We start from the raw sequence: 21,638 nt of genomic DNA on the forward strand, positions 1-21,638 counted from the left end.
GGGTGTATGTGTGTAGTATGGTGTGTGTATGCATTATGTGGTTTGGGGTGTATGTAGCGTGGCTTGTCTGTGGTCTGGTGCATGTGAGTGTGTGTGTGTGTGTGTGCAGTGTGTGGTTTGGGGTGTGTGTGTAGTATGGTGTGTGTATGCATTATATGGTTTGGTGTGTATGTAGTGTGGCTTGTCTGTGGTCTGGTGCATGTGAGCATGCATGTGTGCAGTGTGTGGTTTGGTGTGTGTGTGGTGTGGCATGTCTGTGATATGATGCATGTGTGTGCATGTGTGTGTGTGTGTGTGTGTGTGTAGGGCAGATCAGTGGGGAAAGAATGGAATGCTTGCCCTCTGAAAGGCACTGCCCCACTCCAAGGCCCCTGCAGAATCACCCACCTTCCAGTCCCACAGACCTTGCTCTTCAGTCCTTGTTGACAGGAGAGATCCACTCCTGCCACCCCTTGGGGAAGTGGAGAAAGCAGTGAGGAGGCCAAAGCAGGAGGATGATGGCCAGCACCTGGGAAGGAGTTGGCCTCTTCTGCCCCAGGCCTTTCTCATTCTGTTCCTTCCTTGGTCCTGTGTGCACCAGGCCCCCAACACACTCCTGAGAGTGTCTGCCAGGTCCGCTGCCTGTGGGCATTGACTGACGAGCCAGGGCGTTGAAGGGCTGCTTGTCCCAGCATGAAGTTCCCTCAGCCATAGGCTGTGGATGCCCACAGGATGGCACGGCCCAGCAGGCTTCCTGACGTCACCCTTACGGCAGGTTCACTCCCATTCCATGAGTTTGTCGCACAGCTGGTGTGCCTCAGATCCCGGCTAGAGAGCATCAGCCTGGACCGAGTACTAGGTGCTAACAACAGGTGGGGCTGGGCTCTGTGGGCCCTTGGCTGTCCTTGGAAGCATCCTGAAAGCAGCGCCGTGGGTTCCAGAGGGCCAAGAGGATCCTCTTGTACTCCCTGCGGAAGTTCTTGTTCAGAAGCCCGTAGATGATGGCATTGAGGCAGCTGTTGAAATAAGCCAGTGCATAGCTGGTGACAAATAGCCCCTCAGGGACCTGGGGAGCCATTTCTTCTGGGTTGATGGCCACGGCGAGGCCGATGCAGTTGAGTGGGGCCCAGCAGACGGCAAAGATCACAAACACCACGAACATGGTTAGAAAGCTCCGCAAGGTGCTGGGCCGCAGGCACAGCCTGCTCTCCGACTTGGCCTTCCTGCGGGCCAGGAGCACCAGCACCCAGATGCGCAGGTAGCAGAAGGACACGACGGCGATGGGGAGGAAGAAGTGGATGGCCACCACGGCCGCCGTGTACTGCACACTGGCCGTCTGGATGAAGGTGCAGGAGTAGATGCGTGGGTCGTACTCCAGGGACCCCAGGAAGAATTTGGGCAGCAAGGCCACCACGGTGAGGATCCAGACCAGGCAGATATGCAGGGGGGTGTGCCAGGGCCGGTAGATGCAGTGGTAGGCCACGCTGTGCCAGATGTAGCAATAGCGGTTGATGGCGATGGCAGTGATGTTGAAGACGGAGCCGATGACGCTCAGGCCCATCACAAAGGCGCTGGCCTTGCAGTGCGCCTCCCCCAGGGCCCAGCCGTCACAGAAGATGGCCACAAGGATCAGCGGGTAGGGGTACAAGGCCACCACCAGGTCAGCCAACGCCAGGCTCACCACCAACAAATTACCTGAAGCAGAAAATAGGAGCAAGAGTCAGAGGGAGATCTCGCGATTTCTATGTCATAAAACATCCTCTCTGACCATATGTGGGGCCACAAAACCAGTCTCAACACAGTTTTTAAAGATCAAAAATCATATCAAGTATCTTCTCAGACCACATGGAATAAAACCAGAAATCAACACCAGGAGGGGCTCTGATTACTACAAACACATAGAAATTAAACAACATGCTCCTGAATGACTGTTGATTCAAGGAAGAAATTAAGACAGAAATCAAAACATTTCTTGAAAGAAATGAAAATAATCTCATGAAAAAGTGGGCAAAGAATGTGAATAGATATTTCTCAAAAGAAGATACACAAATGGCCAACAGGTATATGAAAAAATGCCCAATATCACTAATAATCAGAGAAATGCAAATCAAAACTACCATGAGATATTATCTTACCCCAGTCAGAATGGTTGTTATTAAAAAGACAAAAAAAAAAAAAAATAACAGATGTTAGCAAGGATGCAGAAAAAGGGACCTCTTATATACTGTTGGTGGGAATGTAAACGAGTACAGCCACTATGGGAAACAATATGGAGATTTCTCCAAAAACTAAAAACAGAATTACCAATCCAATCCTGCAATCCCACTACAGAGTATCTACCCAAAGGAAAAGAAAACAGTATATCAAAGAGATACCTCCACTCCCATGGTTATTGCAGCACTGTTCACAAGAGCAAAGATGAGCAATCAACCTAAGTGTTCATCAACAGATGAGTGGATAAAGAAAATGTGGCACATACACACAATGGAATACTATGCTGCCATATAAAAGAATGAAATCATGTCATTTGCAGCAACATGGATGGAACTGGAGGTGATTATCTTAAGTGAAATAAACCAGGCACGAGAAGACAAACATTGCATGTTCTCATATACATGTGGGAGCTAAAAAATTTGAACACGTGGGGGTAGAGGGTGGAAAGATAGAAAACAGAGACTGGGAAAGTGAGCAGGGGGAGGGGAGAGGATGATGAGAAGTGGGTTAAAGGGTACAAATATACAGTAAGATAGAAAGAATAAGGTCAAGGTTTGACAGCACAAGTAGGATGACTATACGCAACAGAAACGTATTGTACTCGGGTGATGGACACCCTGAATACTCTGACTTGATCGCTATGCATAATATACATGTAATGAAAGTTCTCATGTGCCCCATAAATTTGCACAAATAAAAAAAAGTCCTACCTTTCACTGAGTTACTTTTGGCATTGTGAGTGGAAATGAAGTGGTTGTAGAGACACAGAGCTGAGAACTCAAATTGCATCTCTGCTACTCACTGGCTATGTGACCAGGGCAAGTTACTTAGGTTATCAGAGGCTTGTTTTTCTCATTTTTAAGCTGGGGATAATGATATCCACCTTATAGCTTAGCTGTGAGAACTAAATAATGATGCAAAGTGCTCAGGGACATGACGGATGCTCACAAACGAGAACTGTTTCCGTAACAGGCACAAATGCGGAAGGGCTTTGCATCCTTTAGGCTGCAGCAAGGATTTTGGAGGAGAGTCTAAAAGTCAGGCATGTGGACCCATCATTACGAACACCTTCCCCGCCCCAAACTCCCACTCACCACCACACAGCTCTCTGACAGTCTCCTTTTGCATCTTGTCTTGCCAGTTATTAGGCTATTTCTAAGTGTCTTTAAGTTGTTCTTCTAAAGGGGAACTGTATTTTGCAGCTGGACTAAAAGAAAGGTGTTGAGAGTGGGAACCATGTGTTTCTGGTATTCCCCTTTGTGCTTTGTAGGAGCGTCCTCTCGGAGCCTTGTGGTCATGTTGACAGAGGCGGTACGAGTCCCAGCCCTGAGGACTGGGCGGGGCTGTTGGCGGCACTCCCCAGCTCACAGCCTCCTCCCTTTGCGCGCACATTAACGGGCACCCTGGACTGCCTCTGTCCTCTGACTGGAGCCTTCTTCAGTATCACCAAGCTCAGCCAGCCAGAGAGAGCCTCAGGAATCCACACAGCCATCGGTGAATATGCTTCAGGTGTGTTCTGAGCCACAGTCTCAGGGAGGAAACAAGGGCTCCAAAGACTCCAGAGCAACCTCAAGTGTTTGCATTCTAAAACCAACACTGACTCACAAGTAAAGCACCAAGAACCCACAAGTTTGGGCAACACAAAGCGCAGAGCATGAGCAGGTCCATCCTTAATGCCATTCGTTTCATTTATCAAGCACTGTACTTTTTGAGCACCTGCTGTATGCTCAAAAGGTCACAGACTCCCTCCAGCAGGAGCCCTCAGCCACACAGCATGCACTGGGCATGGTCTTTCGAGTCCTCCGGCCTCTTGCCACATGGTGAAGTGCAAGCTGCCAGCTTTGGGGCAACTGGATGCAGAGGGCAGGTAGAATGGGCTTGCAGGAGGAACTCCCAAGTTGGCACAGACACTCCACTGCCACCATGTGTCCATCCCAGTGCCACAGAGGCTGATGTGACTGCCTCAGGGGTCCAGGAGGTCAGGGAGATGGAAAGTGTCCCAAAGGCACAGCAATCGGAGAGGCCAGGCTATGGGCTAGATTCCAAGGAACACGGGGAAAGGGAGGTTCAGAGCTGGGAGTTCACCTGAGTCAGACCTTCAGGTGAATCACACTCCACACTTGCACTTTCTACTGGGCTTGCCCTCCAGCAGGGCTTGGGCGATAAAGGAGAAAGGATTCAGGCTGATCTGCCAGATTCCTTCCTACTCTGTTTTCAGGATTCATTCACTTTCTGGGCTAAACCCCCCCCATCTTCTTTCTTGTTGGTACTGCAAGGCAAAAAATGCACATCCGAGGACCCGCCTGGGGGCGGGTCTGGGGAGTCTCGTGCCTTTCCGTGTAATTCCCAGCCTGTTGGCTGTCTCCACAGCCAGACTTCGGTCTCCGACGCACCTACTCAGACCTCCCTTGGGCCCAAGAGCACCAGGGACTTCCTCTCTCAAACTTCTTGGCTTCACGGACTCTGGAGCCCTTGTTTTTTTCCAAGAATTTTAAGTGTCTTTTTGAAGTTTGGAGGTGGTGCTGGAGGTTAGAGCAATCTGGGATAATCTCAGTTCTGCCACTTTTTGGCGGTGTGAATTTGGGCGAGTTCCTGAACATCTTTCTAATGACTATTCCCTCACCGGTTCCCTCCCTTTCTTTTGGAGCCCTGCCTCCCACTCACTCCCCACCACACTCACAGGGGTGTTGTTTCTGTGGAGAAAGTCACTTCTTCCCAACACAGGAAGATGGGTCCCCTCAGGGCCCCCGGGGCTGCGGGCTGAGCAGCACACAAGCGCTTGGCACTGGCGAGCACAGCAGAGAAAGTCAAGAGCCCCTGGGAGCCGGCGCCAGCTCTGCCAGCTGTTTCCTGGGAAAGCCGAGTCAAGCTCTGCCGTGTTCATGTGGCCCATCCCCTAATGACGCCCCGGAGGCTGGCAAACAGCTTGTAAATGGTGAGAAGAACACATTCAACTCCACGCGGAAAGTGATTCAATTACTCTCCCCGATTACTCTGGTTGTTTCTAAAAGGCTAAAATCAACGAGTTCCTGCTGTAGATTCATCTGCGCAGACATCCTACTGTCGCCGGGATTTCTCGGCAGGATTCCAAATTAGGTGACTAAAACTCTTGTTTTGCCTCCCGTTTATAAGAAGCCATGTCTTCTCTGGATAGTCAAAGGGAGAAGCAGCCCTCCATCCATCTCTTCCCCAGACAGGTGAGAAGTCAGTCGGCATGCACACGGCATTGTGCACAGGCTTCTGATGAATATTCATATTGCAAGTCCTGGCGTGACTCATTCCCATCTGCCTCCAGCAGACAGGGTACAAGTGTGGAGAGAGGCTTCGACAACGGGGCTTTGTTCACTAATACGGAATCTCCTTCCAGGATTCATACGCAAAGCACATCCCTTTGCACACACGACCATCAAAACCCCCTCCCTCTCTCCTCCTCTCTCCTTTCTGGAAAATCTATTTCTTAATGAGATCCAGGAAAGAGAGCCAGATAGTGCTGAGCTAGCTCATCTCCATCAGATAGGAGAATTCTGGCAGGTAAAGCTCCCTCTTCATGTTCACCCTCCATGCTCAGAAGAAAAATTTGGTTGGATTTAAATTGTGTCTGGTCATTGAGCTAAAAGGCAAGACGGAAATAGATAATCATTGAATCATTTACTAGACAAATATTCTGATTATGTACTGGGTACTCTCTAACTATGCCAGGGACTTAGGAAAGTGCCATGAGCCAGATAGACATGCTGTTTCCCCTTACAAAGCTCAAAGCTCATGGATTCGTACAGGAGACAATTAAACAAATAAAAACAAGATGTGATGAGAATAATGTTAGAGAAGTCAATAAAATAATCTACTATTTCTAACGAGTTTAAGCTTCCTGTGTCTTGAGGTCTTCTTCCATCCTTCTATCTGTTTAAATGTGTAATGTATTTATTGAGCACCTACTGCACTCAGGGAGGGCACAGAGACAGATGAAAGACATAGTCCTGCCACTGAGATGCCCACAGTGTTGGGGAAACGGAGAGAGAAATGGGAGCTGTTCACTGTGGTGAGAGACGTGAAAAAGGCCAGAACAAGGTAGAAACAGTGGGGAGTTCCTAAGTCAGCCTGGGGCTGGGGACAGTGGCAGGGGATGAGGCCACTCAGGCAGGACAGTTCACCAAGGGGCCAGACGAAATCACTCAGGCCCTTGCAACAGAACTGCCCCATCCCAGAATGGCTGTTCACCTCAAATGGGAACTTGTATGGGAAAGGTCATAAGAAATAATAGCAATTGCCGAATGAATGTGAGATATTCTTATTAGTCACATTCTGGGGATAGGCATTTGAAATAACTGAACAGATAATTTATTAAAAACTTGATTTCCTTACAAATACTAAAATAAAGCTCTTAATGTAAGCTCCTAAAATTAGATTTCCAACCCCTTGAGGGGAGAGATTGTTTTCTTCCAAAGTCACATATTTATGAAAACCCTACATGAGTGGGTTCTCTACATGGGTTAAGGTGAAATCTAACTTTGGTCTAATTAAAAAGAAAAGAATTGCTAAGCAAACTAATAGCATACACAAAAGTATGATAGGGACTATTTCAACCACTTAAAAGAAGAAAATATACTTAAGAGCATAAGAAGCATCAATTTAAAAAAAGACTGAGATGCTATTACAAAACATTCTCCCATAACCATCAAAAGAGATCACTTAGAAACCTATGGGTAGCGTTTTATTACTCTGATCACACTTAATAACAACAAAACAACAATTGGTATAGCACCTTAAAGTTGATAATATGCGTTTACATGAATTGACTCAATTGTTTTTCACAAGAATCCTTTAAGGTTGATATCATGATTTCTATTTTATATGTAATGTGGGTAAAGACACCCAGATTATGTGAATTGCTCGTAACCACAACATAAAAAGATGGAGAAAGAACGAGAGGAGAAGGAGGAAACCAGGAAAAAGAAACTTCAAGTTTAAGGGCAAGGGTGTAGGGAGTTTCTCAGTCATCCACAAAAGTAAGAGAGGACAGAAAAGTGCCCACTGAACTTGGCAGTTAGGAGGTCGGCAGTGACATTAGCAGTGAGTGTTGGAGGATGAAGTTGTGCCCTGCAGGTGCTCTCAGTCAGCTCCGCCTTCAAGAGAAGGAGACAGATGGAGCGGTACTTGGAAAGGGATATCCCTTTGAGAGGAGACTGTGGAAGTTTCTTTCTTTCTTTTTTTTTTTTTATTTCTCTCTTTCTCTCTCTTAAATGAGAGAGACCTGCACCTGGCACCTGGTAAGCACTTAGTAATGTTAGCTATCATGTATTACTGTTTTATATTGTTATTACTTGCATTGAAAGAACAAGAGGCTCACACTGTTGGAGACTAGGATTACTGTGAGATAAGATGAGAGACTTACGGGGAGATGCAGACAATGAAGAAGGTAGGACATTGCTTCTAGATGCCCTAAAAACTCGGCTTTACTTCCCAACTCCCTAACTTTTACTCCCCTAGCAATAAGTATTCTAAATTTTAAGACCTAATATCGGCATTCAGTATCTTCCGAGTGTTGTGGAATATCGTATCCAAATACAGAATCCAGCTTTCTGGAAATAAAGACAGCCAAACATGGTCTTTACACCCCTGGGCTATTGAGACTTACATGGGAGGAATTAAACAGGATTATGAGCTTTCCTGATTATTCAGCTATAGACATAATAATGGGATGTAAAAAGCGTTCATTTTTGTTCAGTGAAGAGATAGTGAGGTAGGTGCCGCGGAAGTGTGAAGTTGGAAAGCTTAGGAAAGATTAGGGAAGGAGTCGAAGGTCACCCAGTTTGGTCTTGGGCTGATAACAAGCACTCCAAACCCTGCACGCACAGCGGGTCAACAGACACCCAATACCAAGTGGTCGGTGGGAGGATGAAGCCTGGCTAGAGTGGGCTCCACCTCACCCTGTAGCTCCTGGAGGGCAGGGACTATGGGTCTATTAAACATTTCCCTCCAGACCTTCCAAAGAGCCTTTGCCCAGGACCATTCCTGCTTATTCGCACATCATTCACTGTTTCCATCAACAAGTGGGAAGAGAAGAGGTGAGAAAAAGGGGCCACAGTGCAGGCTCTTCTCTAATCTAACTGGGGGTGCAAAACACCCCCACAGGCAGAATATTCCCATCAGGAACCTCCCAGGCAGCTACTCCAGCTAGATGAGAGATGGAGCAGCCTCTAAGCACCACTGGGGGTCTGGAGGAGTGAGTGGCAGCTTTGCTGGTATGGACAGAGTGGACCCTGGCAACGACCTGTGTATTCAGCAGGCAAACCTTCCATGTTTTCCTGGGCAATCCCAATATCAAATATTTCATGTCTTTCTGCATAACAAATCATCAAAACACCACAGAAATGGCAATATGTGCATTCACTAACATCTCTTTAACAGAGTTGTAGCACGAAAATCCATTGTCAGACCACAGCTCCTGGTACTTGGAAAGTTAGGGCAGCCGTGCCTATGGAGCCAGGAATCACTGACACGCCTCTCTGCTAATGGAGATGACCTGGATGTCACAGTAATGACACAGTTCTCTCAGCTCTCTTGGATGGGGGCTGTCTGGACAGTGTAGGTAATGCAGGAGGCCACATTTTATAGGCAGCTTAAAGGTGGAAACCTCAGGCCAGACCAGAAAGGGGGCAGTCACTGGACACAAATGTGGCACGGCTGGAACCTGCTGAGCAACTCTAGCCACTCAGGAGCAATCTGAGAACAAGCACGCCTTCTGCAGAAGATGCCAGTCATCGGCTTTTGAGCACAAAAGTGAGGTGTCCTTTGAGCTGTTAGTGCTCTAAGCCACTAGGTTTCATGAAAACCGTACTGATTACCTAAGCAGTGCTGTGTACTGAACCGAGGCCTACCCCAGCTCGGGAAGCAAAATTGATTCCTTCTCTCCCACTGCTTTCCTAGTGTCTTGTCCACTTTCAATTTGTTTCAACAGAGGCGAATTCAGTTCCTACTGTGTGCCTGTGTGGACAGACCTGGAATAGAACTTTCTGCTCTCACCAGGTTCACAGCCAGCAGGGAGACACAAGTCACCACAGGACAGTGAGGGGAGCTGTGCAGGGGGAGGGCTCAAGGTGTTGTGGACCTGAGGAGGGAGACTCTGGCTATGCTGCACCATCAGGGTACTAGTAACAAACACTGAGGACCCTGCAGGGGAGCTGGGGGAGGGGGTTGAAGGAGGAGCAGATACCGCCTGGGCAGAAGAGGCTGAGAGCACACCAGAGAGCCTGGCTGTGCGGGAAGTGATAGCAGCTCGCTTTGGCACCAGGGAGACGAGGCTACGAGTGATGGGGGTTGCTGCGCCCTGGAGTCAGACTCTGTTCTAGAGATGGGGGATTATCACTGAAGGTGGAACTGACTCTTGACAGTGGTGGCAGTGAGGGAGCAGGGAAAGCTCTCTGGACACTACAGAGTCTGCTCAAGACATGATGAAGATGTAGACTGGGGCAGTACAAGTAGGAAGGGCAGAAATGGGGGAGTGAGAAATACTGCGAGGCAATCCCTGGGACTTGTGGAATGTGGGGGTGGGGTAGGAGGAACCAGAAGTGACTCCCAGGGCTTGGGTATCTGGGAGTTGATGAGAGGAAGGAGGTCCAAACACTAGCATCAGGAAAGCCAAGAAGTGAAAGGTCCCAAGGAGCCCTCAGCATCACGGGCAGCACAAGGGGGCACTGCCAAAGAGGCCAGACCCCGGGGGCTGAGGAGGGGTGGGAAGCAATGAGGCAGAGTCAGTGGATGAAAACTGCACATTACACTGGCTGAGAAGGGAGGGAGGGAAGTAGCGATGACATTGGGGGGCATCAAATCAAGGAAAGATTCTTTTTGTTCTTTTAAAACAGGAGACTTTGTGTATGGGGTGTGTGCATGTGTGTGTGTGTGTGCATGTGTGTGTGTGTGTGTGTGTGTGTGTGTGTAGGCTGAAGGGAAAGAGACAGGGGTTGAAAAAACAGAAGAAACCTGATGGAAGAAGATTCCGGAAGGAGAGTAAAAGCTCAAAAACACAGGGGATAAATATTAGTGGGGCCTAGATCCAAGGTTAGGACAGCAGTGGTGGGCACAAGGGAAAGGCCTCCACTGCTCTCAGAAGAGTCTAAAGTGTGGCAAGTCCCCGGGAAGCACGCTCTAACAAGTGTGAAGTGCCAACCCAGTGCCGTGTGCTGTGCAAGGCTCTGAGAATACAGCAAAGAGTGAAAAACAACCAGCCTTACCTTCTAAGTTGGGTCAGTGCCTTGAACCTACCTCCCAGCATCCTTCCATGCTTCCCAGCCTGCCTTTCTCTAGTGCCATCTCTGAAAGAGTCAACCCACCACATGCAGCCACAGAAGCTGCAGACAGGGTAGCCCTGAAACAAAGGACAATTAATCTAACCACTTACCCTGCCATCAGGAACATCACTGTTAGGAATAGCAAGGATCTGCCCCACGGAGGAACTGGGTTTGTGATGGTCAAGTAAAGGATACTGGTGCTGTGGCCTAAGTGTGGGCTATGTATCTTGGTTATTGGATATATATGTATCCTCATTGTCACAGTCCTAATTTCTTAATATTGATGGATTGAGGAGCCAGACTTAAGTACAAAAAGGTCTGATATAAGTGTTTCTTAAAGTAAGCCCAAACTCTTTGGTAAGAGGTCTGCTTAAAAGTCTACTCTTAATGGTTACTAACTATTCAAAGTGCTCTAGGTTTTTAAGCATCTTCAGAAATCGCACTCTGCCAAGGTTATTTAGTTTAAGTCACTATTACAATTTTTCATGACTATCACCAGTAAAGCCAATGGTCATATAAAAACTGGTTAAATTGCAAGACTGCGGCAGCCGCCAATGTGGGGGGAATTGATCTCATTTAGATAGTGTTACAATTTTTTTTTCTGGAGCTGGGATGTAGCAGACCCATCAGGAGGTAGGAAAGATAGAACAGAGATTATGCCAGCAATTTAACATGCTCCTTCCCTTCCCTGACCACACTCTCAAGTCAGTAAGTTTTCTGTGGGCCCTGCCAGGAGTGCAGAAGAGGCCAGCCCTCATAGGATGGGGGACAGGATGCTTTTCTCCCTTGGGCAAAAGGAAGCAGCCTTCACTTCTGTCAACCACATTTCTCACGATAGGCAACCCAAGTTACTAAGCAGGAAGGCACAGTCTGCCAGACCTTGTCTCCACACCCATAAGTCAGGGACAGAAGGGGCCAATGTCAGAACCTGGAGGGCCCACCCCTCCCACAGAGGAGAGAGCCAGAGCTATCTCTTATCTGCCTCCCTGTGCAGGAAATGAATGTTTTTGGCTGCTGCAAAGGGACAAGATGATCAAAAATATTACATACAGTTTTCTAATCATAAACTGCTCTTGCCTAACATATAAACTTTTCTTCAAAGAACACAATAATATCTTGAAAAATGTATCCCAGATAATATTAGCCACCACTACTGAAATGACTGAGTTAGAAACATCTTAATCGTGTTACATGATGGCTGGAATCTCAGTTTGATTTTTTGGTTTGCTTTTTAGATAAAAATCCTTGAGTCACAGGGCTATACAAAATATACATAACCATTTACTAACAATAGCCTTTCTGAATGGTCTGCCTCCTTAGAAAAGCATTTTTAAGCTATACAATTGGTCTTCTGCTGCTATTTTTCCATTTTAATTCACTCTAATATTTAAGTACCCCCTTCCTCGCTCCCTTTCCCAGGCCCATCTTTGGAAACTGCAAAAAATTAACGAGCAGGTCACTGAGCTGCTTCCCAAGTTGAAATGATCAGCACACCCAATGACCTGGCAGGGCTGGAGTTCAGATATTCTCTCCCTCTGTTTTTTTCCCTTGAGGACCTGAGTATGCGAATATTGAAATGAGAGTGGATTGAAAGGGGGAAAATATTTTCAGAATTGCTACACGCTTTACCCAAATCTTTGTTTCAAGTTTCAAAGTTGATCTAATGAATCCCCTGTCTTCTCCAAAGTCTAGGGTAACTCAAAGCAATTCAGTTCAGTCCCAGCAGAGCCTGTAATTCCTGCGTTTGCACTCTCTCAGCTGGAATGGAATCTTTAGGTGACCTGGAGGTAAGTTGTTGACACAAAGCCCACGGCAATGCTTCCATTAATTCACTCATTCTTTTGGCAAGTATTTTCTAAGCACCTACTATGGGAAGCCACAGTGTTTGGCAGGGGAGGAAGGAAGGTGTCAAAGGGAGATTTCTGTAGCCAAATGTGGGCACCACCTGCAGTGGCACAAATTGGAGCGCCATGGGTAAGTAGCGAAGGTGTCCCACCGCGTGGGTTCCCACAGCGCCGGCGCCCTGCCAAAAAAGTGTGCAAGAAAGTCGTTGCGCAATTCCCGCTGTGCCAAGTGCGTCCCAGGCAGCCGCACGTCCGGGATGCGGAACCCACGCTAACTTCTGAGCGCAGAACCAAACTTAGGGACGAGGTTAGAGTGAAGGGAAAGGGGTATCTGGCACTGAGGAGGAGAAAGGCCGCGGATTGCGGGATCCGGTCCGAGAGCAGAGGGACTGCAGGGTCAGGGCCAAGAGCAGACGGCAGGGAAGGGCTGACCCCAGCTCCTGGCGTGGCGCTCACCTGCGTTCCGGAGCTTGGGGTTCCTGAACACGAAGAGGATGACCAGGAGGTTGCCCACGATGTCCACGGCGGTAGTGACGACGAGCACGGTGGATAGCGCGGGAGCCACCCAGGGAGGTCTGGGGGTCCCGGAGGCCCGCACGCCGCCCGCCCCCAACGAGCCCGGGCGCACTGCCCGCCAGCCGGCCTCGCAGCAGTTGGCAAAGGAGCCGTTCCCCGGCATCGCGGACGCTCCCGCGCGGCGCGCTGGCCACCCCGCCACCACGACAGCAGCAGGGCGCGCAGTGCAGCCCCGCGCTCCCGCCGCCCGCTTCCCTGCCCAGCCCGAGTGGGCGAGGGAAGAGGCCAGTGGGGAGGGGCCTTGAGGGGATAATAATTAAGCGTTGGGCAGGGAGTGGGAAAAAACATAGGAAGGAGAGAAAGGCTTGAGGTGCTGTCCCTCCACAAAGGAGTGCGTCTCTGGGTGGTGCGCTCAGAAACAGCTGCTGGCGCTGCCACCTGGAGCCCAACACGTGTCTGACCTACCTCAGGCCGAGGAGCATGTCTGGCGTCTGTCGCGGAGCCACAGACACACCAAGACCTTTATTTCCTCTGCAGCGTCCCTGGAGAAGCTGTGCCTAGGTAGGGACACCCAGGTTTGAGGACTGGAGAAGGGGCTGGTGATTGGGACCTGTCCATCTGTTGTCAGAAAGGCAAGGTTTGAGGTCCCCATTGGGCTGAGTAGCTCCGAAGAAAATGTAACTCCTTGGATGTGAGGACGGATCCCAGGACAAAGTAGGGTAGAGTGTTAAACCCTAGGAAGCCGCAGAAAAAGGCCAGCTTGCAGCTGTTTATTGTGTACTTCCTTGTATTGAGGGAGGTATTGGTGATGTCTCTGCTGGGTCCCCTTTATAAAGTCAATACTTTTATAGATTTGCGAACATCTATTTAAACATAATACTTAAATAGGTGTATGACCAATACCAGAGTTTATTATAATGTAGTTTTTGGAAGGGTTAGGACAAGAACAAGAGTGAGGCATAATTACAGGAAAGAAGGAACTCCGGTGCCCTTTATTTAAAGCATTGGAGTGCTTGTTCTGATGACTAATAGTAACTAACCTCTTTAGGGGGCTAATTTTATGCCAAGTACTACCCTACACTCTTTTCACAACCACTAGAGTCACTAAAATCAACATGACTGATAATCATAAATTTGTGGAGGATGTGAAGCAATTGGAACTCTCCTACAATGCTTTTATGAGAACACAAAACTATACAGCCACTTTGAAGAACTGTTTGTTAGTTCCTCATAAAGTTAAACGTATACCTATCCTATGACCAGAAATTCCAAATTAAAATGCAAGTATATCTCTACAAAAAGATTTGTGCAAGAATGTCCAGAGCAGCCTTATATATAGCAGCCCAAATGTGGAAACAACCCAAATCTCCAGCCACAGAAGAATGGATAAACAAGGTGTGGTACGTCCATGCAATGGAATACTGCTCAGCAATAAAAACTACTGAGATACACAGCAGCATGGATTAATCTCAAAAATGGTATATTGAACAAAAGAAGCCAGATACCAAAGAGTACATATTCTGTGATTCCAATTATATGAAGTTCAAAGTCAGGAAAAATTATGGTGCTAGAAATCAGAAAAGTGGTTGCCTATGAAAGTAGGGATTGAGAAACAAGCACTATATAATTTCTGGGATGTTATTTTTATGTATGTTATTTTTATGTAAATTACTCTCTCTTTTACCTAGAGAAAAATAAAAAGAAGGAACGATGCAATGTTGAGGAAGGGACTGATGATGCAGAAGTGGATCGTGAAAAGAACAAATTCCTTGAGAGGTGAGCTCGTCTGGAACCCAAGGAAAGAATATTATTTTTAGGAGAGAGAGGCTTTCTCTGCTACAGTAGAAAGGGAGCAGAAGCCAGGTGCAAATTCAGAAGTGCTTCTAGACTGATGTGAGGTGATGAGGGAGTTCCTCTCTGGCTTTTACATTCAGGGAGTTTGAGGGTACCTCATTAGCTGGGATTCAAGGGAAGAGAGTGAGGGAGGTTTGAGGACAGGGAAAGGTATGAAATTTCATTTCAGAAAGTGGGAACGTGAACTAGGAAAGCACAGGAAGTGTGTCAGGAGAGCAAATGTCCCTCAGTGGCTTAAGATCATCCTTTAAATGAACCTAGGGAGCCTGGCCAGTGGTTGTTAATCAGGAACTTGGAGCTGCTCAGGTCAGGCATGGAGAAGGCAGTGAACTGCGGTCAGGATTGAGGTTTGCAGAGTGGGAGCAAAGAACAGAAGAAAGTGCAAGGGCCTGACAAGAAAATGGACCATGGGATTGAAGTTGATGAGGAGTGAGGAGAAAACAGAGGGGCTGGTGGGCTGTGAGAAAGAGGGTAAATCAAGCGATTGAAAGTCCCTTGATTCAAAGAACTGTGGTGAGTGAATTAAAAAATTTCAGTGGTACTGAAAGATTGAGTTGTTTGAAACAGATTGCTGAGGGGTGCAGACTGTGTTGCTGTGAGGGTTCTGAGGGTGATCACGGGAGTACGTCGCTGGAGGAAGGCGAGGAGAAGGTTGTTGGAGATGAGGTCAGGGAGTGGGGCAAAACGAAACTGTGAACTAGGAAGCAAATCCCCAATGAATGGGGAGGAATGACCAGAGGGTCTGCAGGAGAACAATAGGAAAGAGAAGAGATATAGCTAGACAGTGTGAGGGACAAGGGGCTTTTTCAGGAAGAAGGGACAGCCAGGCTTTCCCTGTCTTACGTGTGCAAACACATAGCGGTACTTCTCTGGCTCTCAGTGGCCCTCATAGAAGCAGGCAAGCTGAATACAGTCCAGACACACACCATAACACACATTTAGTCAACTGAGCACGAAACCTAGGAATTTGCCCTGCACTCCCCTGGGATGTGATTGTCCACCTGGCCTATATCCACAATAGTGTCTCTCAAGACCATTGAGCACCAGGAATTGGGGGTACTCCTCTGCCTAAGAAGTCAATGTTGCACCCTGGCACCCTGGCAGGATGTGTCTTCAAAGGTCAGGGGAATGGCATAGCCACTTTGGAAGACAATTTGATGGTTTCTTACAAAACTACACATACTCTTACCATATAATCCAGCAATCATGCTTCTTGGTATTTACCCAAATGGGTTGAAAACTTATGTCTATAGAAAAACCTGCATACAGATGTTTATAGCAGCTTTATTCATAACTGCCAAACATAGAAGCCAACCAAGATGTCCTTCAGTGGGTGAATGGAAAAAATAAACTGTGGCATATCAGAAAAAGGAATATTAATCAGCACTAAAAATAAATGAGCTATCAAGTCATGAAAAGACATGAGAGAATACTAAATGCTTATTACTAAGTGAAAGAAGTCAATTTGAAAGGGCTACATACTGTTTTATTCCAACTACATGACATTCTGGAAAAGACAAAACTAGGGAGACAGTAAAAAGATCAGTGGTTGCGGGAGTCTGAGGGGAGGAAGAGATGAGTAAGTGGAGCACAGAGGATTTTTAGGACAGTGAAACTATGCTGTATGATATTATAATAGTGAATGCATGTCATTACCCATTTGTCCAAAGATACAGAATGTACACCAAGCATTTGCCCAAACCTATAGAATGCACAACACTGAGAATGTAAACTCTAGCATCACAGACACTCCTGCACCCTAGTGTAAACTAAAAGGATTACTTTCACAATAGGCAAAACCAGTAGTTGCTGCCAACAGTGAAATGAAATTTCATGGGAGCAAAATCAAACCCTGGAGCATGGGAGGGAAACAGACAAAGGAAATAGTTTCAAGATTCCTAGATGTTTTTTTTAACAAGATAAATCAACATTTCGAATGCCTACAGAGTGTCCTAGGATCACAAAAATGAACAGGACTGCGTTTTCTTACACCTACCCCCAAGTGCAAACTCAAATCAATATCTTCCCATAGAAGCTCAGCTTCCCACATCCTGACAATAATACCTTTCACTCCACGTAGTACTTGAAACCTTTCTCAAACCACTTTCAACCAGGCCATTTCCTGTCACCTCTCAACAGGTGAGGTTGGGAAGCAGGCGGTCTGGGAGGCAGGAATGATTGGTCCAGCTGGAAAAGAAGGAAACAGACTCTCAGAGAAAAGTAATTTGCCAAGATTGGTGGCTGATAAGTGGCCAGCCGTTTAATGGAATCCATTTTTTTTTTTTTTTATTAAAGTGTGTGAGGGCTTTTACTCCCTTGGTATGAAATATACAAAGAATATAAACAAAATTTTCTTTTGGTAATCAGCTTGCAACATGGCTGAAACAACCACTTGACCTTTTAATAATACTATAAGCAATAATTATAGCAGCTGCAGCTGATAGTGTTTCCTCCACATTAGACATAGGGGACATATGGATTCTTTTGTTTAATCCTCACATCTCTAAGAGATGGAAACTATTACTATGTATTGTGAAAAAACTGAGATTTAAAGAGGTTAAGAAACCTGCCCAAGGCTGCCCAGCTAGTTGTCTCAGAGCTAGGATTGGAACCTAGGCTGTATAATTCCAGAACCTGGTACTGTTTTGTTCTTGCAGTGGGGAACATTAAAATCTCTGGACCCTTCTTGCCTCAAGAGAAGGATAGGGAAGCTCAATGATGTTTAGCAGGTTGAACCCTGAGAGAAAATGGAACAAGACTCCACGTGTTCCTTCTGTCAGCTCTGAAAAAGATGGTTTTTATAGATCTCTGAAAACAGAGACCACTGCCTAGCGTTGTGAAGCTGCCCTAGTCTTCCTGAAGTGAAGAATCGTGTGGACAGACTGATACTCTGCAATAAAGGAGTGAAAACAAAACAAAACTACAACCCCGCCCCCTTTCTGGGCAGTCTTCCTCACATTGCCCAGCACATGCTCACGGCAGAGACTAGTCGGGTGCCCTGGGGCCAAGCCTCCCACTTGGCTTCCCAGAGTGCTAGGATTACAGGCATGAGATACCATGCCCAGCTGGAAAATATTTTTAAAATATCTTAGTGGCACTCTATCAAGAAACCATGGCAGAGGACTCCCAATTAAAGGGTTGTTATATGTCAAGTCTGTGTTAGAAATGAACAGCCTACAGTTCTATAGTCCAGAGATTGATTTATAAACTATCAAACCGCTGAGTTTGGGCCCTCTTTCTCAAAGAGCAGAGGTCAGATTTTGGCAGTCAGGCCAGCTGGTGGTGGGGCCAGGAAAGGCATCAACAGAGCAGCAATTGTTATTCTAGCACATCTGTTCCAGATTTTTCCAGTATACCTACTTGTACCTTTTTCAATAGAGACAATTTATTAATTGGGTAATCGAATGTGATCCAATTCCTGTGCTTTTGTAAGTCTTTTCAAATAAATAATTTTATGAATTAAAGAGAAAAAAACTTCATTGTCACACCATCTGTCAAGATTTTTTGCTGTAGAAAATACTGTAGTTAAAATTATATAGCTCCTTTCCCAAGAAAACCGATTCTTCCCAGGGAAAGATGGAGAATTCTGAGGCTAAGATGAAGGGGAGATGTCAGGGTTGGAGAAACCTTATTTCTTATATACACCTACCTCCCCCTATTGTCCACTTCACCTCTATCTTATACCCCCTTTGGCTCCTACTGGCTTCTAGTAAATGTATATTCGCTTCCTCATTAGACCCAAACAGTTTGAGGATGGACTACACTGTACCTTCTCTTTCTTTTTCAGCCCCATTAGCGCCTGACACAGTGTGCAACATGCAGTAAGTGCTTTAAATAGCTCTTGGGATGAATGAGAATAGTTTTCTGTTGAGTGAAAGCTCTCTGAGTCACCTTCCATCCCTTGGTCCCCTCTCTCAGCTCCTCGGTGTCAGGGAGACTCCGAGGGCACAGAGACTTGGGGAGGAAGAGGCCAGAACCAAACCTACCTCCAGTTTTTCCCACTTCAAGTCCTGCCCATTTTATTCAAAGTCTGGAAGACTCAGAGAGAGGATCGATTTTCCCCAAATTGAGCACTCATAAAGAGGATTTATTTCCCCAAGACAGCAGCTGTAGCAGACTTTTCTTTGAAGGCAGGGCTCTCCCTCTACAAAGGGGGTGGGTGTGGACAAGCGCCACCACGGCACGCTGGGGGCATGGGCTCCCCAGAAGGTGGCCCCCAGTGCAGGGCCAACTCAGCCATTCTTGTGGATGCTGTCAGTGTCCTCACACCACACCTCAAGCCAGTTCACCAGCACCTCATCCTTACTGCTGTAAAAATGACCATCACCAACCTGCTGGTTCTCTTTTATTTCCTTCCCAGAACTCCCGTTTTCAAGCTACTTCTTTCCATTTTGCTGCTTCTGTCCTGTAGGGTAAGGGACCACTGCAAGACCCTTTGATTAGTCTCCCTGCTCCGGCCTTGCCTGCCTCCAACCCATTTTCCACACAGCAGCCAGGGCTATTTTTTAAAAATATAAATCGGCTAACTCCCCTGCTCAGAATCCTCCATTGGTTTCCCTTCACACTTGGAATAAAAACTCCAGGCTCCTCCACACGGCTGCATGATCTGCCCTCCTCTCCTGCCAGCAGCCCCTCCTGTGCAGCCCACTGGCCTCCCTCCAGTGGGGTCTTTGCCCTGGCTGCCTCCTCTCTCTGAAATGGTCCACTTCCCAGCTCTGCCAGCAGTTGCCTCCTTCCTAAGAGAGGACATTACCTCCAGAGGAGTTACCTCCCTCACCCCAGCACTGTCACACCACCCTGCTTCCTTTCCTCCTGGCAGTTGGTATTACCTGCAATTGTCTACTTCACTTATTTCTTTACCTGTTTTTTGTTTGCTTCCTCCTTATAGAAAGGTACAGACAGCACACAGATTTGCAAATACATTGTTCTGGGTTGACCCTCTCCTTTGGTGAGAGGATTCCTAAAAGATGTAGTTGCATACATACACTCTTTAAAGACTATTAGCAGCCTCAGGGTAGTTAGGTTTAGTCAACGAAAAGATTAAAGAATTATTGTTCGTTTTTAGTTGTGACAATGGAATGGTGGTCATGTATCTGAAAAGCCCAGCTCGTTTAGACATACATATAAAAATATTCAATACTTGTGGATGAAATGAAATGATATCTGAGATTTGCTTCAGAAAAGATCATGGCAGGGCATGGGGGATGGAAATGGGTGGGAGTGCTGAGGAACGGGCTGTAAGTTGGGTAATGCAGGCATGAGCGTTCATTGTAGTACTACTAGTCTTTCTACTTCTGTATATGTTTGAAATTTTCCATAATAAAAAGTAATTATGGAAATCTTAGGCAAGGTAGCATGAGAAAAACCAAAAAAAAAAAAAAAAAAAAAAAGATAAAAATTCTTACATTGCCACATACCTGTCCTAGATGTGCAAAGGCTCTGACACACATTTCAGACCATGCCAACTCAAGCTCATCCTTGGATTGGGCTGTAACATCTCATTTTAGCAGCAGGCAAAGAATGTCAGCCTGTGAAAGTAGGGAACTTAGGCCTAGTGCTTGGAGGGATGTACCACTCCAAGCCCCCAGACCAGTGCCTGGGAATACACAGGCACTCAATAAACATTTTAAAATAACTAAATTCCCCATTTTGGTTAATGGCATCAGCATCATCCCAGTCACCCCAGCTACACATTCAGGGCCACCACTGCTGCTGCCTGCTCCACGTGCTCTCACAGTCCTTCCCCAATGCCAACGCCATTCATCACCTCTCCCCTCCACGTGACAACAGCCCCTGACTGGTCTCTCTACTGCCAGGCCCTGCCCTCCCAAAAGCATGCTTTAAATGCTACCAGAGAGCTTTCCAAAGCGTGCTGAAACCTGTTTGAAAACGTTCATTGGTTCCTCAGTCTGGCTCCATGTTAGTTACAGGCATATTTTATCTTTCATAATATCTCATAGATGGACGGCAAAGCTCTCTCACATATATCATTTGATGAAATCCCCACAGCACTCTGAGGCAGAGGTTGCTTTACATATGAAGAAACTAAGACTCAAAGACCCAAAATTAAACAGCTGGTAAGTGACAGAGCTTGGACAATAATTTAGTACCCTCAAGATAAGGAGTTACATGCCACATTTTCTTTATTCATCCATTGATGGACACTTAGGTTGATTGCATATATTGGCTATTGTGAATAGTGCTGCAAAAAACATGGGAGTGCAGGTATCTCTTCAGTATACTGATTTCCTTTCCTTGGGATATATACCCAGAGATGGGAGTGCTGCATCATATGGTAGTTCTATTTTTAGTTTTTTGAGGAAAATCTACACTGTTTTCCATAATGGTTGCACTAATTTACATCCCCACTTGTACAAGTGTTACCCTTTCTCTGCATCCTTGCTAGCATTTGTTATATTTTGTCTTTTTGGTAATAGCCATTCCAACTGGGGTGAGATGATATCTCATTGTGGTTTTGATTTTCATTTCCCTGGTGATTAGTGATGTTGAACATTTTTTCATGTACCTGTTGGCCATTTGTATATCTTCTTTGGAGAAATGTCTTCAAGTATTTTGCCTATTTTTTATTCAGACTATTTGATTCTTCACTATTGAGTTGTTTGAATTCCTTATATATTTTGGTTATTAATCCCCTGCTGGATGGACAGTTTGTTAATATTTTTCTCCCATTCTGTAGATTGTCTCTTTGCTTTGTTGATTGTTTCCTTTGCTGATAGAAGATTTTTAGCTTAATATAATCCTATTCAGCCATAAAAAAAAAAAAGAACAAAATCCTGTCATTTGCAGCAACATGAATGGAATGTGAGGTTATTAAGTGAAAGAAGCCAGGCACAGAAAAACAAATATCACATGTTTCCACTCCCATGTGGGAGCTAAAAAAGTGGATCTTATAAGAGTGGAATGGTGGTTACCAGAGGCTGGG

General features: G+C 46.4%; 1 protein-coding gene across 1 annotated transcript; it reads right to left on the reverse strand.

Moving 5' to 3' along the window:
• Window positions 1-834: 834 nt before the first annotated feature.
• On the reverse strand, window positions 835-13,004 carry MTNR1B (melatonin receptor 1B). The gene is given in 3 exon segments (XM_069470477.1): window positions 835-877; window positions 879-1,674; window positions 12,782-13,004. Coding segments are annotated over 3 exon segments (1,062 nt in total).
• Window positions 13,005-21,638: the final 8,634 nt, after the last annotated feature.

The sequence above is a fragment of the Eulemur rufifrons genome, chromosome 6 (assembly GCF_041146395.1).
Source record: "Eulemur rufifrons isolate Redbay chromosome 6, OSU_ERuf_1, whole genome shotgun sequence".
NCBI classification, from domain to species: domain Eukaryota; kingdom Metazoa; phylum Chordata; class Mammalia; order Primates; family Lemuridae; genus Eulemur; species Eulemur rufifrons.